This window comes from Podarcis vaucheri (assembly GCF_965113315.1).
Source record: "Podarcis vaucheri genome assembly, chromosome: 6".
NCBI lineage: Eukaryota > Metazoa > Chordata > Lepidosauria > Squamata > Lacertidae > Podarcis > Podarcis vaucheri.
Genome location: NC_138764.1, coordinates 97,059,811 through 97,085,722, shown reverse-complemented (window position 1 = coordinate 97,085,722; position 25,912 = coordinate 97,059,811). Strand labels below are relative to the sequence as shown.

The following is a 25,912-nucleotide window of genomic DNA, read 5'->3' as shown; positions in this document are numbered from 1 at the left end:
CAGTGAACAGCGTACATGCACCTTACAATGTAGCGAGCGGTCAGGCGGGAAGGTGACGTCGGGACAGTGCGTGACTAACGCATGCACCACCCCCATGCGACGTCACAGCCAGTACAGCGCCCGCCACAGTGGGGAGTGTTGGGGCGCACAATGCGCCTCCTCCCCTTGCTAGTATCCGCCCCGGAGCCGCGGCAAAGGTGTAAAAGAGCCACATGCGGCTCAGGAGCCGCGGGTTGCAGACCCCTGGACTAGGTGATCCGAGCTGTCCCTTACAATTCTATGATTGGCCTTTTTTTTGGAGTTGCTTCTTTGCACTGAAAACGTTTGACTGTTAAGAGGGATCTTTGCATTTTCTCAAAACAGGAGCTTCTCTAGTAAGTATAAGCAAGTTCTCTAGAGTTCTATCTTGGCTCGCCCAGGTATCTCCACTCATAGTTTAATGTCTTATAAAAGAACAGTGCAGGCAGTTGGCAGGCACTGGCATTTTTGCTAGTATAGCACAAATGCAACATCTGAAACAGGGACGGGGAACCATTTTCTTCCCACTAGGGCAGCATTCCCTACATGCTAGTGTTGGGCATAGAGGTGGATTTTGGAGTGAGCAGTTCCACCAAACTGTGCACCAAGCCTTGAGGCTGCTGCAGGGCATTGCGCCTATGAGGTAATGAATTGAGCCAGAACGGAAGGTGAGAGGCAGGAGTGCTGAATTTTAGTCTCGCACAAGGTGCCACTGAGACTTGAGAAAGGCCTGAGTCCACCCCAGAGGGTAGGTCCGAAGGCAAAAAGTGTGCAGGGCAATGAATATGAGTCTTAGTACATTAGGTTTTCTAGCCACGGGGGAAATAAAATCAAAGGTTTCTAAACACAACACATGCTCCCCCATCGAGCAAGCAAGAGGAATCGCCACAAGTTCAAGGACACATTCTGGTCATACAAAAGCACTCAAAGAGGTGATAGTAGAGCTAGAGAGGAGTGTGGCTTGGGGAGAGGGGTGAGGCCTGGATGGCTGTGTTTGGTCCCTGGAATGGAGGTTCCCCAACCCTGCTGTAAACACTCATCTCGCTTTACTGGCTGAGGGAGCAGGCGTTTGTCCGCAGACAACTTCTGGGTCATGTGGCCCCCATGACTAAGCCGCTTCTGGCGAACCGGAGCAGCCCACAGAAACACCGTTTACCTTCCCGCCGGAGCGGTACCTATTTATCTACTTGCACTTGACGTGCTTTCGAACTGCCAGGTGGGCAGGAGCTGGGGACCGTACAACAGAGCTCACCCCGCCATGGGAATTCGAACCACCGACCTTCTGATTGGCAAGCCCTAGGCTCTGTGGTTTACTCCACAGCATCACCCGCGTCCCATTGGGAAAGTTAGTTCTGCTTAAATCCCCTAGAAAGTGACCAGGCAAGTAAGTTGCGGCTAATTTATTCCACATTAATTTCATTCAGACTCTATGGTTTATTATGAGAGGAATTTAGTTAGCCATAAGAGGAGATTGGCAGCTTTCCCCCAGTTAACAGTAGTTTAAACACGACATCTAAATTTTAAACTATGGTTAATCTTAATTTTGTAGCCAGCTTCATAAACCATGGCTTGAAGTTGGGTTGTTTCAGACAAACCATAGTTAAAATTAACCACAGTTTGTTGGACAACCCAGCAAGTTATGACTAATCAAAATAGAACCAAACCTTCTGAGCTTTGTTGTCAGGGAACTGACATCAGAGGGAAAGGAGGTGATAGGGCTCCCAGAGACGGGGAGAGACTCAACAGCCAAAGCAGGGACCAGCAGGGGGAGCGCGGGGTCTCTGGAGGAGGATCTCAGTAATACTGAGAGAGACGCAGCAACGCAGGCAGGAAGCAGGGGAGAGAAAGGGGTGAGAGACACGTCCAGCGAAAATAGTGGGGAGGTGTCAGAAGCAACTGCAGGGAGACCCATGCTTCGTCGGAAGCTGTCACGTCGTGAGTCCAGGAGACGTGTTTCCGTTAAGGAACTTCTTTGTTGGAGGCGTTTCCGCAAACAGCCACTGTCGGACTCTAATAGTGACTAGAGCAGACATGTCTGAGGAGCTCTGTTACACACAGAGGTTTGTGGGGCCGCACAAACTCTGAAGGGGCACCATTTTAAGCACAAGCAGCTAATCATCCCCTGATAGCAGTCCGACAGTCTCTGTACGCTGCCTGTGCAGGAGAAAGCATCATGAGCGACCCAGCCGGAGCCGGAGTAGCAGGGGGAGGAGCTGATCCAAGCTTGGAAGAAAGATACCGAGCATTGGAGGTCCAACTGGCGCTGCAGACGGCGAGGCTCGAGGAGAGGAGGGCTCAAGATGCAGACAAGAAGGGGAGAACCACTCAGTTCCCCAGAAAGGTACCAGGATTGGTGCAGAAGTTTGGGGGGGACCCCAAGGATTACCATGCCTTTAGGACTGAAATGCAATATGCCCTGAATGTCCAGTTTGATGAGTTCCCTGATGAGGAATCTCGAGTTGCTTTTGTAATTGGGCATCTTGAGAAGGGCGCGCGAGACTGGGTTCGACCCCTGATGGCAACGCACAACGATATCCTAAAGGACACTATGAAATTCTTTCGTGCAATGGATATCATGTTTTCCAGCGACATTGAGGAAGGGGCGGTGCGCAGACAGTTAATGGCTTGCAAGCAGGGAAGCAGATCTGTCCGTGAGTACTGGACTGAATTTACCATGCTGATTCACAGATTGGGGTGGGATTTATCGGCAGCACCCATTCAGATGCTATTTGAAGAAGGTCTTTCTTCAGCTGTGAAAGACGAGCTGGCCAGGAGCCCCAGGGCGGTGTCTATGGATCAGCTGACCAAATCTGCGCTGACCATTGGAGCGCGCCAGGAGGCAAGAGCCTTGGAGAGGCGGGAAGGGAGAGGGGAACGTTGGAAGGAGTTACGCATTCCAGACATTCCTGAGCCAGCTTTCCCGCCGGCAGAGCCGATGGAAATCGGAACAGCCCGCGCGCGCGCAGTTTCAAAGCCCAGTGAGGGGGCGAAGAAGGAGGGAAAGGGAGCCCGGAAATGCTATCTCTGCCAACAGCCAGGCCACTTTGCCAGAGTCTGCCCCCAGAGGAAGGAATGGCAAGGAATGGTGGGAGCTGTTGAGGGGGAAGAGCAGGGAGAAACGGAGCAGGTAAAAGCCAACGCCTGGTTGCCATCAGGGCACTGCAGCCAGGTCAAAGAGCAGTGAAAGTGCCCCTTCCCCAAGTGCCAGTGCCAGAAGCTCCTCGACCTGCTCTAGTGATTGAAGTGTCGCTAGAGCTGCAAAATGGACACCCCCTAAAAATAAAGGCACTGTTGGACTCAGGCAGCTCCTGCAATTTTATGAGCAAGGAGTTTGCTGCTGAACACCAGATACAGACTATCCCTTTAAGCAACCCCCTGCAGGTGACCACGATCGATGGCAGGGAACTGTTGGGAGGAGGAGTCAGCTTGCAGACCATCCCAATGATAATGAGGGTGGCAAGGCACACAGAACTGATAGCGTTTAATGTGGCCACCTTGGGAGGTGCTCCCATTATTTTGGGAATGAGCTGGCTAGCCCTACATGATCCGCTGGTGGGCTGGCATCAAAGAGTGGTTTCCTTCGGTTCCGCACATTGCTTAGAACACTGCAGGGGGGAAAAGGGGTCAGCAGGGGCCCAAGCCACCCTGGCAGGGACTGAAGTAATGGAGAAGGGGAAGGTGCCACCACAGTATGCTGATCTCAGCGACGTGTTCAGCGAGAAGGAAGCTGACCAACTACCTCCGCATAGACCCTTTGATTGCCAGATCAATTTACTCCCCGGAGCACAGCTTCCTGTAGGCAAGTTGTATGCCATGTCAGACAGGGAAATGCAGGAGTTGCGAGCGTTCATTGACAAGAACCTGAAGAGAGGCTTCATCAGAGAGTCCAAGGCAGCGGGGGGTAGCCCAGTGTTTTTTGTGGACAAAAAACACACGGACAAGCCGAGGCTGGTATGTGACTTTCGGGCCTTAAATGCAGTGACCGAGCCGGCGGCTTTTCCTATGCCCAGGATTGATGATATTTTGACCAGGGTGCGGAAGGGAAAGATTTTTACAAAGCTGGACCTAAGGGGGGCGTACAACCTGATACGTATAAGGAAAGGGGATGAATGGAAGACCACCATGTTCACCCCTTTGGGGGCATTTGAATACTTAGTTATGCCTTTTGGATTACAAACAGGCTCCGCGTGTTTTCAAGCTTTCATGAACCACGTACTGGGGCCTTTGCTCTACAAGAATTGCGTGGCCTTCTTAGATGACGTGTTGGTGTATTCGGAGAATGAGGAGCAACATGTGAGAGACGTCAGAGAAGTGTTGAGCAGGCTGCAAGCCAACAGACTGTGGGTGAAACTGGAGAAGTGTCAGTTTCATACCAAGGAGGTGGAATTCCTGGGGTACCGCTTGTCAGATAAGGGGTTGGCCATGGACCCCGGCAAGGTTCAAGCGGTGCTGGAATGGAAAACACCCAAGACCAAGAAGGATGTGCAGAGGTTCCTAGGGTTTGGAAACTTTTATCGTAAGTTCATCCGAAACTTCGCCCACCTGACGGCGCCCATCACGGACTGTCTCAGCAGCAAAAAGAAGTTTGTTTGGACGGGGGAGGCGGAGCGAGCGTTTGAGGAACTGAAAAGGGCCTTCGCCTCTGACGAACAACTTCTACATGTGGATTTACAAAAAAAGCTGAGGGTCGAAACAGACGCGTCGGACAGAGCCATAGGGGCGGTGCTTCTTCTGCAGCCGGGGAAGGAGGGGTCAGAGTGGCGACCGTGTGCCTTCTTTTCGCGAAAGCTGAACAAGTCTGAGAGGAACTACACGGTGTACGACCGGGAACTTCTTGCAATTTATGAGGCCTTCCGGAGATGGAGGCACCTACTAATTGGTGCACAACAGAAGGTGCAAGTGTGCACGGACCATAAGAATCTAGAGTATTGGAGAACTGCGCGAGTGCTCAACCAACGGCAGTTGAGATGGGCCCAGGAGTTCTCCAAATTTAACTTTGAGATTTGTTACGTACCAGGCCCGGAGAACGTTAGGGCGGACGCTCTCTCACGCAAACCTGAATATTTGGAGGGAGAGGGTGCACCCGAAGAGACCCATGTCATTCCCGAGGACCGCTGGGTGTGTGGGGCGGCATTGGTGGGGCAAAGGGAACTGGTAGAGGGAACGGGGCAGGATGAATACGCCCAGGACAAACTCAGGAGTCTTAGGAGGGAGGGAGACAAACCCGGGGGTTTTGAGGAGAGAAATGGGGCGTTGTACTACAAGGGAGCGTTATACATACCTGAAGGGGAATTGAGGGAAAAGGTACTCAAGCAACTGCACGATAACCCCACAGCAGGGCATTTTGGGCAACACAAAACCATGTGGCTGGTTACCAGGGAATTCTGGTGGCCCAAGGTTAGGGAAGATGTACGGGAGTATGTGAGAGGGTGTGACCGATGCCAACGAGCCAAGGGGGAGAGGCGGGCGCCGGCAGGTTTATTAGAACCACTACCCACGCCGGAAAGACCGTGGGAGGCAGTGGCAATAGATTTCATGACTGATCTGCCCAGGTCCAAAGGGAAAACAGCCATTATGGTGGTGGTAGATCTGTTAACCAAGATGGCCCACTTTATAGCCTGCTCACATGCGGTCACAGCAGAAGAAACCGCCAAATTGTTTGTGGAAAATGTGTTTAGGTTGCATGGCGCCCCCTTGAGGGTGGTTTCGGACCGAGGGAAACAATTTACTTCCAGGTTCTGGAGGAAGCTCATGAGCTTACTGCATGTAGAGGTTAATTTCTCTACTGCCCGTCATCCAGAAACCAACGGGCAGGCGGAAAGAGCTAATGGTGTCCTCCAGCAATATTTGAGGTGTTATGTTAATGACAGAGAGAATGATTGGGTGGAGAAGCTGGCGTTGGCAGAATTTGCTTACAACAATGCAGAGAACGTGTCCACGGGGATGAGCCCTTTTTTGGCCAATCACGGGTGTCATCCCCGAGCCTTCCCAGGGGGGGAGGGGGAGAACTGGAGCGTTCCAGCAGCAGAACAGTTCGTTGAAGAAATGGAAGCGATCCATCGCCAACTCCAACTTAATTTAAACCGGGCGAAGGAGGAATATAAGAGGCAGGCAGACAAAACCAGAAGGGAAGGGGAAAGCATTAGGGTGGGAGACCAGGTGTGGCTGTCCACCCAAGGGTTACCATTTAAAGGAGGTTGTAAGAAGTTAAGACCCAAAAGACTGGGCCCATTTGAAGTCACGCAACAGGTCAACCCAGTGGCTTTCAGACTCCGGTTACCGAACCACATGAAGTTGCACCCAGTGTTCCACAGATCGTTGCTGTCACCGTATATAGGGGACAGAGAGGGGAGGGTCAATAGGGGACCAGCGATGGAGGAAAAAGAACACAGCTACCATGTAGCGGAGATTCTAGATTCCAGGTGGAAGGGAGAGCAAGTAGAGATTTGGTAATGTGGGAAGGGGAACCGGAGTCGGAAAACACCTGGGTCAGGGCAGAGGATGTAGATGACGAGGTTCTAATTGAAACTTTTCATCAGAGATTCCCTCGTAAACCCCAGCCAGTGGCGAGGTTCCGGAGGGAATACTTCGCCACCACCGACGAAGAAGAGGAGTTGGAGGGGTTCTCTGATTCCGAGGTGGAGGAGGATTCAGCGAGTCGGAACGAAGACCGATGGAGGGAAATGTTCGAGACGTCTGAAGATGAAGAGGATTCGTTTCGGGGTTTCAGCTCCTCACCGCCCAGAGGAGAGGGAGGGGGCGGGGGGGAAGGGGGCCCTGGAGGGGAGGTGGATGTCAGGGAACTGACATCAGAGGGAAAGGAGGTGATAGGGCTCCCAGAGACGGGGAGAGACTCAACAGCCAAAGCAGGGACCAGCAGGGGGAGCGCGGGGTCTCTGGAGGAGGATCTCAGTAATACTGAGAGAGACGCAGCAACGCAGGCAGGAAGCAGGGGAGAGAAAGGGGTGAGAGACACGTCCAGCGAAAATAGTGGGGAGGTGTCAGAAGCAACTGCAGGGAGACCCATGCTTCGTCGGAAGCTGTCACGTCGTGAGTCCAGGAGACGTGTTTCCGTTAAGGAACTTCTTTGTTGGAGGCGTTTCCGCAAACAGCCACTGTCGGACTCTAATAGTGACTAGAGCAGACATGTCTGAGGAGCTCTGTTACACACAGAGGTTTGTGGGGCCGCACAAACTCTGAAGGGGCACCATTTTAAGCACAAGCAGCTAATCATCCCCTGATATTTGTGTATGAGTTGAAAGAAGAGGGTGGGGTGGGGAGGCTGGGCTCATTACTTTCACAATAACATGGTTTATTGTGACATCTGAACACACCCAGTGGTTAATTCTCTTTTCCTTAGGGCCCATATAACATCCCATACATGTTTGCCCTAACAATTGACATTTAAGGGAAATCATAGAATAATCTTAGAGGTAGCTGTCAGTAACTTGGGACATAAAAGTTATTCTGTATGACAGCTTCATAAACTCTTGAGACAGCATTAAAATTGAGTTGCCAAACCCGGATGTATGGCAACCCTAATTAAACAAACAAATACACAGATAGGGATGTAATGTTAACCCATAGTTTAGCTTTCCAAGAACAAGCCTAGAGTCTTGGACTGGTGCCTCTGGCATGGCCACAATGAAAATCCAGAAACTTTTATTTATAATTTAACTTTCCTGGACAAACTATGATAAATCTTAGTTCATGAAGTTGGCTTGTTTTCATCAACCACAGTTTAGGTTTTCGATGTAATGGTAAACTGAGGTTAATTTAAAAGTAAGCTGAAGCTTCTGAACTCCTCAGTGGATGAGAAGAGGGGAATACACAATCCAGAGACTTGCTCTGGCTTATGTTTACAATCCTAAACCTTGGTTTTGTGTTAAATGTGAACTGGGCTTTTAAATAAACCCTAAAATACGGAGGCACCACCTTTTGCTCTGCTTTGATAGCACAAACTTTGTTGGGTTGCTTCTCTTCCTTGGTGTGGAATGCCAGGAATATTCAGGGATCAGCCTGCTACAAATGCTTCTATGCATATTTACTTGAAGGTTTGGATCTGCTATTCTTCCAAACCATTTCACAACAGATGTGCAAGTGTACACTACTTTGGGGACAGACAGAAAATATTTTTTATGCGAGCCGAAGGTGGTGTGATACAGGCATTGTGGTGTGTAGCAAATCAACAAGAGCTGGGAACAGAGAAAGGTTGAGTCTACACACCAGGCACAACCGTGCTTCTGTTCTGTAATATCATGTGCAACACTTTGGAAAAAGTGCCTCTGTTACCCAAGCCTAAATGGAGAGTGTTGAATGTTGAGAACATAGGTGTGAATAAGTCTGCAAATTGTTTGAAGGAATGTGGGTGGGAAAGAAGGGTGTGTTAAGGATAAACAATTATTACAGGCTTATGTCAAAGTAAATGTCTGCTTAAACTGGGACCTAACTGAGAGGCCACATGCACCCAAGGCCAAGAATTTCCTAGGAATGTGGATGGCAAAAGTGTACTGCTGTTCAAAGTGGCTTGCGCTTTGCGAAGTGCTTAACAACTGTGGACATCTGGGATGGAGGGGAGACCAATTGCAAGAGAGGATTTGCTAAAGGCTGGGGGTGGGGGGAAGCAAGTGAGCTTTTACTTCCCTGTGTCCCAGGCCTGTTGTAAATCCTGCAAGGGCAACCATAGGAGTTGGAAAGCAAGTGGAATTTGAAACCTTCCCCAGTGTGCGAAGAAAGTCTTAAGACAAACCTTAGCAGCAGGAACCATTGTGGCTCGTGCTGGGTCAGGAAGAAGTTGAGATGCCTGTTCACCTGGTGCCCTTCCTCTGTGTAAGATTAAGGAGGATTAAATTAATACATTCGCAGTCGAAGACACTTGACTCACATAAGTGAAAAATTAGCATGGGAGAAACCATTTTGGCTTATGTTTCTGTTTTATGGTTGAATTTGGATATAGGTTTACGTACTCTGAATGGCCAAAGCTTTAGCTGCTTGCAATCTCCAGCTAACCATCAACCCACCCATGTTTTGCTTTGCAAGTTTGTGTAGAACAGGGGTGGCCAACTCCCAAGTGACTGCGATCTACTCACAGACTTAAAGGCTGGCAGTGATCTTTTGGGGGGTTCAGGTCAAAGTTGTTGTGCTTTTTTTAGGAACAGACACCCTGCAGGAAGAAAGGTGTGATCACCTGTTGGACAATCTACCTGTTGGACGTGCCTGGTGTAGAACATGTGTAGAGCAGGGTAAACCAGAAAAGGAAGCAGGCAGTTACCATATTGGTGATGAGGAAGGTATGCGTGCATGAGGAGGTACCTGGATTCCAGGGTGCCTGAAATGTTGGTGCTGATGACTTATTCAGTTGACCTTGTTTGTTGGTAACTGGCACAGTGCAGCCCAAATTGTGTGCCTGGGGGAGGGCACCTGGCCAAACACAGAATGGGTTGTGTGAAGTGGCCCATAAGTGCACCATTGTGGTTTCCAAAGTGACAATCCCCCTTTGAGTCTGGATTTTCAAAAGGGCTTCTCTCCCTGTTGTCTTGTTTTAGTGTTAAGCTGAAATGAGAATCTGGGCTTGGGTGAAATGTAGACACTAATAAAAGTTCAGCTTCATTGAAAACTATTCTTTTATTTTGGGGTGAACCAGCCACCCTTGAAAATGGGGCTTTGGATTTGGTCACCACAATTTATCCATTTGGTAACTTATTCATTCAATAAGCTGTTTTTTGGGGGGGAGGCTTATTGCTTCCCAAGAACAAGGGCAGCCGATTTGTTTCTTTTATTTCAGTCCATGCTGAACATACCTGATAGTAACCACCACCCTTGAATGCTAAAAGAGTGATAGCTAAGAGAGACTTGTTACATGTTAAAGACTAGGTGTTTGATAGGCAATGCTTGTTTAACCGTGAGGCTATCATGCCAGATTCTCTATAACCAGCTATGTAATACCTGCACACAAGAGGCTTATGTCAAGCACCCAAGTTCTCATGACAACTCTTTATGCCTCTTTCACCATGTCTGATTTGTGCCCTTCCAGTTGCAGCCTTGCACCATTCATACGTCCTTTCTTGGATACTACCAGCAACTTCCAATTAAACAAACTTTGGCTATTCATAATGCTGAGTTGGATTGTGGTTGCTGCTCCCCTTCGTGTTCTTCTGTATGGCTTTGATACTGCTGCCCCTTTGATGTAAGCCGTACTTCCTAGACTGATTTTTCTCTGGCCAATCTGTAGTGCTTTGGTAAAATCCTTTTGTGGCTGGTTCCTTCCCCTAACAGTGGGCAGCACTGAAGGGGAAAAAAGGGAAGGCATAGGAAAGGAGGTATTAAGTTGAAAGGTCACTGTTCTTAGTTCATTATCTTTAGGGATTTCAACGCTCCCTAGTGACTAAATCAACAATGAAGGCATGGAGAAAAAGAGGGGGATGTATGTTCAATTTCCGTTGGCTGACGCAACCATAATGAACTCATGAGTTGGTTTGTAGAGTTCTCCAAGTTGCACCACTTAAGCTTGCTCTCACCCTTTCACCTTCACTGCCTTATATATTATTCCCCAGTGGAACATACCCACAGGCTGGAAAACTATGGAGAAAAACCGTGGAGGAGCTAATCTTTATATAAGATGGGCCATTAGAATAGTTGCTTCCATGTTGTTGTTGTTGTTTAGTCGTTTAGTCGTGTCCAACTCTTCGTGACCCCATGGACCAGAGCACGCCATGCACTCCTGTCTTCCACTGCCTCCCGCAGCTTGGTCAAACTCACGTTGGTAGCTTCAAGAACACTCTCCAGCCATCTTGTCCTCTGTCGTCCCTTTCTCCTTGTGCCCTCCATCTTTCCCAACATCAGGGTCTTTTCTAGGGAGTCTTCTCTTCTCATGAGGTGGCAAAAGTATTGGAGCCTCAGCTTCACGATCTGTCCTAATGAGCACTCAGGGCTGATTTCCTTAAGAATGGATAGGTTTGATCTTCTTGCAGTCCATGGGACTCTCAAGAGTCTCCTCCAGCACCATAATTCAAAAGCATCAATTTTTCGGTGATCAGCCTTCTTTATGGTCCAGCTCTCACTTCCATACATCACTACTGGGAAAACCATAGCTTTAACTATACAGACCTTTGTTGGCAAGGTGATGTCTCTGCTTTTTAAGATGCTGTATAGGTTTGTCATTGCTTTTCTCCCAAGAAGCAGGCGTTTCTCCCAAGAAGTTGCTTCCATAGGTGTATCAAAATAGCCACCTGAGGATAGAGTTTCACATCATAAGTGTTCTTTCTTTCTCACCTTCAGTTCGCTAGAGAATGGTTAAAGCACAAAGTTCTTACACAGATAATTTTAACTACAGTAGACTTTGACACTTCAATTTATTTATTATTTTTACATCCCATTTTTTCCTCCAAGAAGCTCAAAGTAGTGTGCATGATTCTCTACAACCTCATTTTATTGTTGCACCAGTCCTGTGAGGTACATTAGCTTGAGAGAGAGAGAGAATGAATGGATGAAGATGTGAACCAAGGACTCCCAGGCCCTAGCCTAATACTCTTGAACATGATACCTCATGGGTTCTTTATAGCCATTTATTTTTTTTTATAAAAGTATTTATATACCACTCATTCACAAAACAGCAACATAAAAACGTTTAAAAGCAGTACAGAGCAAGCATCAAAATGAATGGCCACTTCGCATAGGCCTGTGGACTTGTAGCATCCTTCTATTGTCCATATCACATCATTGTTGTAAATAAATATATAAGGTTGGGGAAGGGGGAGCTAGCTCAGTGGTCCCACCAAGCTGAAGGCCCCAGCTCTAATCCCCAGCATGTCCACTATCTGGTGGGGAGATACCACTGTGTGTGAAATCATGCAGAGGCAATACTGAGACGTAAATCAATGGGTTGACTCTGTAAAAGACAATGCCCTATTTCTCCTAAGATTGAGGTGAAAAAACCCCCAACAACTTAACAGCTTATTATTGGATTGTTGTTTTTAACTGCTATTTAGTAACAAAATCCTAAACACTTCAATATTAGTGGTAATAGTAACAACGGATCTTTTTATTCTTGTACTTCCAGTATAATTATTTGAATGTTAATCTCAAAGTAGGCAATCCTTATGAATTCAGTGTAGCAGTAAGTGCAGAAATCCAAATTGAAAGCCATTTTTTTTTAATTGAGAGGTTGCATTGCATCGTGCCCTCAGGGGTTTATCATATTTTCTGCTCTTCTCTTTACTACTGCCCCTTTTCTCCATTTCCTATAGTAGTGGTTGGAATGTCAGTACAGTACAGTGGTGCCTCGCAAGACAAAATTAATTCGTTCCGCAAGTTTTGCCGTCTAGCGAATTTTTCGCCTTGAGAAGCACGGTTTTAACGGTTTAACAAAGTCGCAAGACGTTTTCATCTTGCGAAGCAAGCCCATAGGGAAATTCGTCTTGCGAGGCAAATCGCAAACGGAAAAACCTTTCGTCTAGCGAGTTTTTTGTCTTGCGAGGCATTCGTCTTGCGAGGTACCACTGTAACTGGGAGGTTTGTGTGTGCATGGGGTTGTTTCATTGGCTGTCTACTATGAGAGACCCATGAGAGACTAGTGTCTCTTACTCAAGAGAAAACTTAGGGCACATAGTGAGCGCTTTTAAGTCCCGTTGATTTCAGTGGGAGGGTTAAGCTGAGCAGGATTTGGACAAAAATCAGAAGCAGTTTGCATGCATTCCCTTTGATTCCCCAAATTCCCTTTGAGCCGTGTATGAGTCATGGTGCCATGAGTTCTGTGCCTCTGATGGAGGGACACTGCGCAGCTGATAGTGGAAGTTTTAATGGCAGAGAGAGCTTGATCTTTCTCTCTGTGTGATATTATACCTTGGGCTGTACTTTTCCATCCTTAAACAGTTGGCCTTTGTATTTTTATTTTTTTATATACTGTTGGTGAGGTATTCTGCTCCCTTGCATGCTGATCCTGCTATAATGGTTGAACCAGCAGCAATTGGCACAGTTGATACACGGCTTATGAGTATTTGAAATCCTGGTTTGCCATTGTGGCAGTAAGCTGATCACTCCTAAAAGCTCTGTGCGGACTGGTGAAAGCAGATATCTGAAAGGCCATTCTGATTAAAGCACGTTGTGTTGGGGAAAAAATGCAATAGTAGCAGCACTATGTACAGTACAGTGGCCAACGTGATTGCATGTTGTTTTAACTGGTTTTAATGTTCTATTTTGAACTGGGACTTCAGGGTGAAGGGCATTTAATAAATAAAAATAATAGATAATAATAGTGCAGCACATTACACTTGCTAGAATAACTTTTAAGAGGTCCACTAAGGCCCTCAGCAATTTTCAAGTGGGCCTAATCCATCAAGTGATGTACAAAATGGACCTGTGTGGACAGTAGCTTTTGGAGTGACACAATGCAAGAATGCTAGAAATTTGTCCCATCAGTTTTCCCGGTTCTAACGTACTTCCTCACAGGTTTCTATTACACTCTGCAAAGACCTCAACAATCCCTTTGCTTCAAATGGGAGATTTAAAATGATAGAAAGGATTAGATTTGAGAGGAAGCTCTTCCATTCAAACCCGCTCCATTATCTCAGTTTGCTCTGATTGCCGAGGTATTAAATTCCACAACCCTTTTTGTAACTTCCTTGTCTGCTGCTGCAAAACCTTTCTAGGTCTCCCATCTCTTTTCCTGAGAAAAGCCTATTGTTGCAATTTAACCTATTGTTGCAATTTGCTTGGATCCACAAGGTTGATGGGATTTGTTTTCTCAGGACTTTCATAAACATGATGCGCAGTTTTATCTTGCTTGTGAGAAACCAAACACCACCTCACGCTCCCACATACATTTTCCCTTAATGGGAGAAATGATGTTGTTTATTTAATATATGATAGATGAGCAGCGTTGGCAAACGTTTGATCTTGGTGGACTAGTGATCTTGGGACAAATCTCAACAACAACAGCAAAAGTTTTTGAGGTATTTTTAATTAAAATTGCCAAAATCTGCACTACCAACATGGGCTGCCATATGTCTGGATTTTCCCAGACATTTCAGTCATTTTCACCTGGACGTTGCTTAAAGAGGCTGAATACTGGCTTGGCTTGGGAAATTCCGGACGTATGGCAACTGCAGCAAATTGATTGTCCCATTTTCCCCATTAAGTGTTGGCTTCATTTCCTCCACAGAAGAGCCAAAGGCCTGAAAGAAGTTGACAGTTCGGCCTGGTGTCATGCTGCCATTACCATAGCAACCACCGGCAGGCCTAGGTGGAGGCACTGATCCAGTCTACTGCTAGAGCAGAAGGCCATTAATCCTGCTAACAAATTACGCCCCTGCTGAGATCCTACTTTCGACCTAATGCTTCACTTTTCCGAAAACATTTAAAACAAATAAACAAAAGAACTCTCTAGGTTCGATACAAATGCCATGTTTATTTTTAGACCAAATGTGCTTTGCTTGGCATTACTAGCAACATATTTATTTCAGCCCATCCTAACTCTAAGGCTCAGGGCAGGTTGCTTCATTAAAAAAAAAAACTCTCTTCAACCACACAACATGTTTTCTTCCATTCCCCCCCCCCACATGAGGAATACTGGGCTCCCAGGCTCAGTGGCATAGCGTGGGGGGTGCAGGGGGGGCTGGCCGCACCGGGCGCAATATCTGGGGGGGCGCGCACTCGCACTCGCAGCTCTCTGCCCCTACCTGGCTCACTCACCCTCTCTCACTGCAGTGCTGGCTGTGCGAATCCGATCCCAGCCGCCGGGTCGCCGCCCACTGTGGAGGGGGAGGGTGCCAGGCGTGCGGTGCGGAGAGAGAGCAAGGGACTATCTGGGGGAGGGACAGTGCAGCGGCCGCCCAGCGCAGCGCTGAGCGCGGGAGAGAACCACACCAGACCAGACCAGGCAGCAGCAAGAAGAAGCTGGCAGCGGCGGCAGGTTAGGGGTTAGGGGGCGCAAATTACTTGCCTTGCCCCGCGTTAGGGGGCGCAAATTACTTGCCTTGCCCCGTGTTAGGGGGCGCAAATTACTTGCCTTGCCCCAGGTGCTGACAACCCACTCTATGCCGCTGCCCAGGCTTGTTGCCCAGATTTACCCAGTCAGCCCATAGTTGTGTGGGACCATTAACTTAGATATTCCATGTAACTCATGTAGTTACTCTTCTACAGTTCATCTCTTTTATTTTATAGTAGCAGCAGCCTCATACCTGATGTTGCTCAGAAATTCTATTAACCCCCCCCACACACAAAAAAAAAAATCAGTGCAGTTTTGAAAGGTTCAGCCCACTATTTTGATTCAAAATGGCGCCCAACTATATCTAAACAGATGCTTCTTGATTTCAGGAATCATCATGCAGAACTGTTATTTTAAGAGGTGTCCAAAGAGCAAGCAAACAACTTCCTAAAATGCGTAGCAGATGTGACTGGTTTGGTTTATCTTTCGTTTTTCTCCAGACAGCAGGCATATCGTCACAGAACGTTGTTGGAATGTATCCATTCTGCATTTCTAGAGACAGACTATGGGGAGGGTGGGAAAAGCTGTTCCTGAAGCCAAAGAGAATCCTAGAAGCCTTGTGGCCTTTGTGTGGGTATAGGAGAAACTGTGAGAAGAGATATTGGAAAGAGTCCTGGTATCTTGTGACCAGAACTCAAGAGTGGACCACAGTCATCCCTTAAGGAATAATCTACCTGGCTGTGCTGCTAGAGCAGGTTGCAAAGCGACACAACACTAGTGTGTGAAGTGGGATCAGAGCTTATGAGACAGTGTAAGACAAGAGTTTTTACTTATCAATCTGTAATTGCGAGATAGCAAGATAGCACTTAAGATGGCTTAAGGTTAAGATCAGCATTTTGACTTTGGCTCTGTAGCAAACTGTTAACTAGCTAAGATAACTAACTGGACTGATGTACAAGGTTGATGGATTTGCTTTCCCAGGACTTTCATAAATATGATGCACAGTTTTATCTTGCTTGTGAGAAACCAAACACCACTTCTCATAGGCCTTCGGACAGAATAACCTCTCCGTTCTCTCTCTTGCCACTGTGGCTTAGGACTGCATGAATGAGCTTGCACATTCTCTCCATACCAGGGAGGAGAACTTCAGCAGCTTTTACTTTCAGTTTTTGCCACATTTTTCACTTTCTCTACTGCGCGCATATATATAGTGTGTGTGCTGTGATAAAGGCCAGCAGGAGAAGAGTAAGATGTATTTGTTCCATTGAGGATAAGGTCTAGGGGGAGGAAGTGTGCAATCTCATGGCCTGCTTTCAATCTAGTTAGGGTTGAGAGCCTCCCTATTGCCCCTGGGCTGCTTGGAGCACTGAATATGGTCCATGTTTATGATCACAGGTGTGGAATGAGGGTGTGGATCCATAATCTTCCTGAATAAAAATGGAAACCTTTTCTCTGCTTTTTTTTTTTTTACCACAGGGTCAGTACTGTGACATCTGCTCATCGGCCAACAGCAACAAAGCCCATCCCATCACCAATGCTATTGATGGCACCGAGCGCTGGTGGCAAAGCCCTCCTCTTTCACGAAGGCTGGAATTCAACGAGGTCAACGTCACCTTGGATCTTGGACAGGTAACTGCAGGAAAAGGGCCTAAGGTTTATATGGCATCCTTGATCAAGGGACCCTTTCTACTTTGCAGAGATATAGATAGACAAGAGAGTACTTCTTTGTTCATTGTTTTTTGAGTTACACAACAGGACACATTGGAAATCCTGCAACTTTCCTTAGATAACTACAGTCACTGTATTGTTGGCCCCCAAAGTCTTGTCCAGAAGACAACGGAATCATTCAGAGCTGTAGCACTACATGTAGAAATAGCAAGGTTACCTTGCTTGCAAAGGGCTTCAGATGTATGTGCAATATATATATTGAACAGAATCTTACTATTTCAGGCTGCATGAGGGGCTGAGATGCATATTTTACTGCTCTCCAATGTGAGGCATCTCTGCACCTAGACCAGGGGTCTGCAACCCGCGGCTCCGGAGCCGCATGTGGCTCTTTTACACCTTTGCCGCGGCTCCGGGGTGGATACTAGCGAGGGGAGGAGGCACATTGCGCACCCCGACACTCCCCACTGTGGCAGGCGCTGTACTGGCTGTGATGTCGCATGGGGGCGGTGCATGCGTTAGTCACGCACTGTCCTGACGTCACCTTCCCGCCCGCTGTCAGATCGCGGCTCCGGAGATATATTTGCTTTAAATGTTGCAATGGTTTTGCGGCTCCCAGTTTTTTTTCTTCAGAAACGGGTCCAAGTGGCTCTTTTTGTCTTAAAGGTTGCAGACCCCTGACCTAGACCAACAGCATTCCTGCGAGAAAGCTGTGCTTGAACCCTTCTCCTTGCAACAGGGAGTGACACAGAAGAGGCAAAGCTTTCATCTTGATTCTAGGGATAAGCCAGCCATAAGGGAAATTTCCATAATGGCCATCATACATATATTCCATATATTTAATTGGATGTATTTAATGGGTTTGGGACCTTGCGGTTGAAGGGAAGTCACAAAGTCAATACTGGCCTGTTCTTTGTTAGTGAGATCGTGTGGACATTTGAGCTTTCGAGATCTTTTTCCGCAGGCGGGATGAAGCATCTGAAAGGTGACACGCCACTTAAATACAAAAGAAAGCAAATAACTGCACTTTGAGAAGTCACTTCAGGGATTTTAAAGCAAATTGCTGATATCCTGTTGTTGAATGTTAGCTCAGACCTTTGGGGATCAGAGTTCATACTGGCCTGTCAAGACCAAGTGTAATGCTTTGAATGTGAAAAGTATCTGGTGTCCAATAACCTTTCCTTCTTTTTGATAACCTGGTTTCTGGGTCACTGTTCATATCTTAAGAAACAGTGGTTCACTCGGCCTGTTTGTGTGATATAGGCTGCTAGAACATTGTTTTATATTTTGAAGAAAAGTTTGATTTATGTTTGAATTATTATATATATTTAAATGGGGACCCCTCCCATATTATCAAGAGAATACCCTTAAGAATAATACAGTGGTACCTTGGGTTACAAATGCTTCAGGTTACAGACTTCGCTAGCCCGGAAGTAGTACTTCAGGTTAAGAACTTTACTTCAGGATGAGAACAGAAATTGGCAGCGGGAGGCCCCATTAGCTAAAGTTGTACCTCAGGTTAAGAACAGTTTCAGGTTAAGAGCGGACCTCCGGAACGAATTAAGTTCTTAACCTGAGGTACCACTGCACATGTATCAGCAAACTGAACTGGATTAATCAGAGAGTATACACTGTATAACGATGCTTCTGGTTCTTTGTTAAACTTTTCCCAGACAAGTGGAAAATTCCAAGAAGCAAAGTGTCTGACACTAGCATGCAAGGGATAACACAAATTCTGCAAAATAACTGTGTGGGTGTACAACGATTGCCATATAATTTTTGTGCATAGAAAACCCTGACTGGTTGTGAGCCTTTGGTTTTAATGGATCTGCTAATCTTATCTGCAGAAATCTCCACAAAGGAATAGTTGAGACACTGTTTTCTCTTTGCAAGTGCAGGGACTCAGTAAGAAAGGTAATTTCCAGGTGCCTTTTGCAGTTCTATGACCTAGGGCCATCGGCTTTGCCTGTTTGTGGACTAGTTCTCATTTCAAAGCAGGCAGCTTCAGTTTGAAACACTCTAGTTAAATATTTAAACAAAGCTCCAATACACGAAGGAAGGAGGGCAGCTGTCTAGAATGAATGCCTGGGGATGGAGGCAGTAGAATATCTCCTTGGAGAGAGCTTTTCCATTGCTGAAAGGTCTGACAGTAACCTATATGCCAGCCTTTCATTTCAAGTGCAGACAAAATGTGACAGGCAAAGCTGCTGGGGGAGAACTGGCTTACCAGTTGCTTGCTGAATAGAATAGGCGGAGGAAGCAGTCTGTGTTTTAAACAATTCCCTCCTTGGAATTCAGTGAGTCGAGCATTCAGTTCTGGAGTGCGATTTTGATGATGTAGCATTTAAAGGACTATAGTGTCACAGCAGGCAGACTGGAGGTTTACTGTTCCACCCTACTGGCTTCTGAAACATTTGGGTTCAATTTTCTAGAAAACACTAAATGCAAAGGCAGACAAGACATTTGTTTTCGAACAGCCTGGTCTGTTTACTTGTGGTTCGGAAATTCCACTTGTGTGTTGTTTTTCTCATGTGAAGTCGATATATCAGAATTCTGCTAATTTTTTTGGTAGTGTAATTCAAACTAGGTTTCAATGCCACTTTCCTGCCTGTAAGCTCTATGTACTGCGAGGAAAGTTTGCCTCTTTCCAAAAATTGCAGGTGTATGTATCACTACGGTCTTCAGGAACAATTCGGTTACTTGTTTTATTCCTATCTGCAAACTGTTAACTAAGATAACTGGACTGATAACCGAATCATCTCACATCAGATGAAAATGCTGCTATTGCGTCCTGCACTGCTAGAAATAGGAAAATCAAGACCTGGAGGATGCACTGCATTTCTAGTATCAGTTGTTGTTTAGTCGTTTAGTCGTGTCCGACTCTTCGTGACCCCATGGACCAGAGCACGCCAGGCACTCCTGTCTTCCACTGCCTCCCGCAGTTTGGTCAGACTCATGTTTGTAGCTTCGATGACACTGTCCAACCATCTTGTGCTCTGTCGTCCCCTTCTCCTTGTGCCCTCCATCTTTCCCAACTTCAGTATCAGTAGTTGAGTAAATTATGGGAGTCGGCTTCTTAGCTCGATTGGTGACATCAACAGCTGCAAAATACCGCATTTTTCGCTCTATAAGATACACCAGACGACAAGACGCACCTAGTTTTTGCAGGAAGAAAACAAGAAAAAAAATATTCTGAATCTCAGAAGCCAGAACAGCAAGAGGGATCGCTGCGCAGTGAAAGCAGCAATGCCTCTTGCTGTTCTGGCTTCTGGGATAGCTGCGCAGCCTGCATTCACTCTATAAGACGCACACACATTTCCCCTTACTTTTTAGGAGGGGAAAAGTGAGTCTTACAGAGCAAGAAATATGGTAGTTGCTGTTGGGATTTGCAGCTGTGCTATCACCACCTATACTTGTGGCAGTGGCTAAGATTTCCAAGGAAGGAGCCTGGCGTCCGCGTCCCAGGATGCCTTTGAATGATGAGGATATGGCCAAGCAAAACAGATAAAGTTGGCTATCCTTGTATTTTGCAGTTTCTTTTCTTTTTGCTGCAATTGATAATGTTGTTACTGATGATGGCGATTCCTTTCTGTAGCCGTTTTCAGTGTACAAAGTGCATGGCGACTCTTGCCTCGTTTACCCTCACGACAACCCTGTGAATGAGGCTGCTATTATTCCCATTTAACAAGCTGTTCTTTTGTTTGTGCCCTTTCCTGTTGCCTGCCCATCTGTCCTGAGTAGCAGGGCCACAAACAAAGAAGCAAGGAGGAGCATTGGAATCGCCAGCCAGTGAATGACAACCTGAAAAAGAGAAAAGGGAGGGGGGAAATAAAAATAAAAACTGAAGTGGCGGGCCACCCAGCCTGAGTAATTTATATAATAGACTCACATCATGTAGTGAATGGCCTGTGATGGCTTTAAGTTTACAGTTCTCTGGCAGGGGAGGTCAAGGAGGTTCTGCCAAATAATGGGAAGGGCTATTCATTTGATTATCTATTTGGAGGTATCTGTTTTTGGGTGGGGGTGGGATTGTAACTGTTTCAGCTCAGCTGCAGACATTTGTGTATCATCAGCAAGAATGGTTGATGCTAACCTGTGATCATTAGAGGCAAGCTGTAACCTGGTATCTTGATGTCCCCTGACTACTGGTTATAAAGTGAGCAAATTGGTTAGGAAACTCTCAGTGGATTGAGCAAAAAGAGAACAATATTTCGTCTTTGTAATCAGTAAAAAAGGTAAAGGTAAAGGTATCCCTGCCTGTATGGGCCAGTCTTGACAGACTCTAGGGTTGTGCACTCATCTCACTCTATAGGCCGGGAGCCAGTGCTGTCCGCAGACACTTCCGGGTCACGTGGCCAGCGTGACAAGCTGCATCTGGCAAGCCAGCACAGCACATGGAACGCAGTTTACCTTCCCGCTGGTGAGCGGTCCCTATTTATCTACTTGCACCCGGGGTGCTTTTGAACTGCTAGGTTGGCAGGCGCTGGGACCGAACGACGGGAGCGCACCCCGCCGCGGGGATTCGAACCGGCGACCATGCGATCGGCAAGTCCTAGGCGCCGAGGTTTTACCCACAGCGCCACCCGCGTCCCTTTGTAATCAGTAGTAAGCATTTAACTTTGGGTGTTGGTTGAATTGGTAGTTCTTCGAGCTTGTAAATGTTACAAAGGTTTGGTTGGATCCCTGGTCAGTGGCTCTACAAATGCAGGATATTCTGGTGGTGGCTGCAGAATTTGGAGCCTTGAAAATATTTTGTCATATAATTTAAATACAGGTTGCTATGTCTTAGAATGACAGATATGTGAAACATGTCTGTGGAATTGGTCAACTGTTGTGTCCAGCAAAACGATATGTCCTTTTCTGACATCCTGCTGTCTTTGCTGGAAAATGTTAAGTTATGGGGGGGGGGGTGTTCAGTTCAGAATAAAGAAAATGAACAATTTTGTGCCAACTGATATGTACTTATTGATCGCTAGTAATCTTATGCTAAACAAGGTGATAGGCCTATAGTTCAGAATTTCCTCACCCCTTAGGGACGTATCCCCAATACAATGGTGTTTAGGTACCCCTTAAATCAACATTAACGTAAGACTACTCTAGTGGTTATTCTTTTTTCCCCTTTCTGTCAGTGCTTGGTTATAGGTGAGGTGGGGATTCTTGCCTACATTGGTTATCCTGATTTCAAAACGAACAGATACAATAGGTATCAGGGAGTTGTGAGGTAGCAGTTGTCTGTATTAGCAAAGAGACTAAAGTGCTTTAAGGAATACTGAGGAGGTGGCTTCTTTCCAGATCCCTGACACCTGCTCCCATGAAGGTGATTCCAGGCCAAGACACCACAGAAAAGTTTATACGATGTTAGTATTTTGTGGATAGCTGCATGAAGAGAAATGCTTAAGGCTCTTGGAAAGCAACAAAAAGAGAACATTCATGCCAGGACATGCTTGCAGCTAAGTGTTGTTGATTGTAGAGACTGTTGCAATGCTCCATAAAAGGAGGTATTGGTTGTGAGTTATACTGGGGAGACACGTGACAGTCCTTGCATGTGAAGATTGGGAGCCTATTTGGGCCACAGACCACACCACTTGGTGTGCGTTCACAGCCAGAGGATGATAATGTTCTGAAGTACCAAATCCTCTTCTATTGTGACACACAAGGAAAAGTTTAGCCCAGAGCGATTTAGTGTTTATGCGCATGCACGAGGGCGAGCACCAAAACCCAGAAGTAACCCGTTCTGGTCCTTGCGGGTTCGGCGCTGTGCGCAACCTGAAATAGTGTAAATTGAAGCGTCTGTAACCCAAGGTACCACTGTATATGTGTGCTACCATTCTGCAGGCAAGTCTGCAGATTGTGGTATTGGGCATACGACTTCGTAAGATCTCAGCTTGCAGTTTAAACATAAAGTAGGTTTCTAGCTCTTGTGGCTTTGAAGATATGCACAAAAGTGCATTGGGCAATGCCTGCTAAAATGGCACAACTCGGAGGGATGGCACTTTGTACCCTTCATAGATAGATTCCCCCCTCCCCCCGCAAAGCTGAAATAATTTGTAAAAAGTAGTAAAAAATGAAAGTTATGCAAAATAAGCAGAACTATGCAACATATGGTTTTCATAATCATATGCAGAATTTAGCTTTTATTGGCAATAATTTTTAATTTTTAAAGCATGGAGTTAACATAGTCCTGCCTGCTGTCTGATTACACCTTCAAATCCTATGTTTGTCTGAGAAGAGAAAGGTACGCAAAAGGGAGCTGCAGCAGTTATGCCTTCGGCACATACAGCACTAGTTGAGTTGTGTTTATGAGTTGTGTTTAGAGGAGATAAAAGTGGTGCTTGTTGGCAGCTTTCAGAAAAAGAAGAAAGAACTAGTTTTCTTCCTCCAGGGTCAGTTTAATGTCGTTTCCCTTGGTGATTGTAATAAAATGGTGTTCTCTATAGAAAAGAATCATTTGTCTTCTTCCCTATGAAGCGTCTTTGGTTTTCTGAAAGCCACCACAGTTGAAATCTTTCAGGAAAAAAGCTCATCCATGGAGGCCATTGTGGTCTAACCTGTTAACTTTCCCCCCTTGCTTTTAAGAACAATTGCTAGTCTGTATGCTTTAGGCTGCTTCCTTTCTGCCCTTCTATCCAAAGGAAAGTTTACTCTCAGGGTGAAAAAACAGTTTCTGGAAAGACGTGGCATTTGAGGTTCTTTTATATCAATATTGTCTTTATTATTTATTCTTTTGGAATTAAAGAACAATCTATCCATTTTGTACTAAAATAATAAAAAGGTAAAGGTACCCCTGCCCGTACGGGCCAGTCGTGTCCGACTCTAGGGTTGCGTGCTCATCTCGCTCAAGAGGCCGTGAGCCAGCGCCATCCGAAGACACTTCCGGGTCACATGGCCAGCATGACAAAGCTGCAGCTGGCGAGCCAGCACCAGCGCAGCACACGGAAACACGGTTTCTGAAGGCAGCCCTGTTTAGGGAAGTTTTTAATGTTTAATGCTGCATTGTGTTTCTAATATTCGGTTGGGAGGCGCCCAGAGTGGCTGGGGACACCCAGCTGATGGGCAGGATATAAATAATAAATTATTATTATTATTTCAGTCTTTTTTGATCAAGGTTTTTTAAAAATATATTTTGCTTTGTTCAGTTATTGAAGGATGAATAGACTCCAGACTGCACCTGGGAGTTGCTAAGAATGGTTTTTTCCCTCACCCCACCCAGCCACTTCTGTTGCGCACACTTGGATTCTTCAAAGATTAGGGGCAAAGCACCCTGAGGTGAACTGTGTCCAGAGCAAGGTCAGACATGTCAGTGAAGCTGGGAATTTCAGGGGGCTTGGTCTGTAATTATTAGGAAGATGTGAGCGATGTGCCGTTTTCTTGCAAGCTGCGTGATAACTGGCTGCTCTTGGCCTGTTTGAGAATGACTGCAACTGGAGGAGTGACTACAACTGAGCACGTCGAAGCAGACATTTCCTCTGCTGGACACTGTTACTGTTGAATCAAGGATTTCTGGACTTTCAAAGTTGGAGGAAGAATTCTGCAGTAGTTGGTAGGGTTGGGCCAATAACACATTTGGGCGCATTCTACCACTTGCTTTTGGTAATCAGAACCATGCTTCCCCATCTTAGAGAAAGGATGTGAAACAGTTTGTAAAAGAGGAGAAGAGGGAACACGTTCCTGTTGCCAAGGCGACCTCTGCTCCTTTGCATTGGGATGCACATCCTCTTCCAAGTAATGCAATTCAGAGGAGTGACATCAGTTGCGCATCTGAATGCAGCTGGTGTTCCTTCACCCAGTGTTCCTTTCGGTGGAATTCCCATCTTGATGTGTATCAGGGCAAGAGGTTGAATTTACCACTCTGGGTAGCGATAGGCTGGGAAACATAGTTTGCAGATGAGAAGGAAAACATGTGCTAGAGAGTGGAAGGTTGGGGGTCTCTCCCCCCCCCCAAGCATTTTCAGGTCTCCTGATTGGCAGCTTTTACAGAAAAAGTTGAGCCTCAGGAAAATTCTGGAAAGAACTACCAGAGATGGTGCATTTGATTGTATATATTGATGATGTTCTAGGAGAGATAATTTTTTAAAAGTGCATTCCTGCCTGTGACCTGGCTTTCTGCATTGCTTCCTTTTGAAAAACCATGTGAAGGCAGATCTGTGCTGAGTAGCGAACCCAACAACCATCTTAGGTTAGAAGAATGTTTGAACTGCAGTCATCAGTATGTCTGGATTGTCTTGCCAAAGTGGGACCATGTAGTCATCTATCACTGCTTCCAGTGTAAGCTGCAAAATCAAACTTGACAAAGAGTTTTGTCAAGCATGTATCCCTCTGTTTCAGAAGCATGCCTTAGGTGGTTGGAAGTTATTCTATATGGTGAATTTTCATAGTAAATCTGAACGTTTGTTGGCATGGTTCTGATTGTTTGAGCAGCCACCCATACAACTTTAAAAGAAAAGGCTGGCTGATCTCAGATCCTAGCAGAAAATGTGCCTAATTAAAGGCAATTTATTAACACAAGTCTCTTGATTTAGAAATGTCTGCCTTTTTCTGCAACATATATGCATATAGCAGCTTGTATGCCTGGTCAAGTCAAATGAAATCTCTGACTTTTTGCTTTAAGTGATATTCACCTCTGAGTCACAGTCTGGGAGTGTTGTAAGACATAGAAGTCAGCACAAGAACTGGCTGAATGCAGCTGAACAGTCCCATGTATGGTGACCCCCTAGGTCAGTGGTTTTCAACCAGTCTGCCATGGCACCCTGGGGTGCCTTGAATGATGGTCAGGGGTGTCACAGGCAACACTTGCCTCTGTCCCTCTTTCCTTCCTTCCCTCCTCTGATTCCCTCTTGTGTCTCTGCCTCCCAAAGGCATGCATAGCTCTTTATTGCAGCAGCCCTGGCTATAAGCTCTGCAGGCGAATGGTGCCTCTGGGACTCACCTCTCTTTCTGGTGGGGTGGGCAGCTCAGAGACCAGGGAGGGCAGCTGTGGCTGCCTGGAGAACTTCCAAGGAGAGGGGAGAGGAGGCTGAGGGAACACTCCACAAGGGAGGGTGTTTGAAAAAGGGTGAGAGGCTGCCAGCTTTGCAGGCAAGGAGTGACATAACTAGGCTCCTGAGCCCCACAAGGGTGCCACAGAAAGAATGTAGTTGGTGAAGGGAGCCATGGACTCAAAATGGTTGAAAACTTCTGCCCTAGGTGCTTGCTATTTTCTGCCTTCTTGGGAATCCCAAAACCAGACTTCACAGACCACAGCATATGGCTGCACCACTCAGGGCAAGGATGAAGAATCTGGCCCTCCATGTGTTTCTAGAGTTCAGT

At 46.4% G+C, this 25,912-nt stretch overlaps 1 protein-coding gene across 3 annotated transcripts in view; it reads left to right on the top strand.

Annotated features, from left to right (window-relative positions):
- LAMA5 (laminin subunit alpha 5) overlaps nt 1-25,912 on the top strand; it is a 223,032-nt gene that overhangs the window by 18,753 nt on the left and 178,367 nt on the right. For all 3 annotated transcript variants that reach the window (XM_082225741.1, XM_082225740.1, XM_082225739.1), the window contains exon 2: nt 16,418-16,570. In XM_082225741.1, the coding sequence (XP_082081867.1) occupies nt 16,418-16,570 (153 nt within the window). The remainder of the gene's footprint in view (nt 1-16,417; nt 16,571-25,912) is intronic.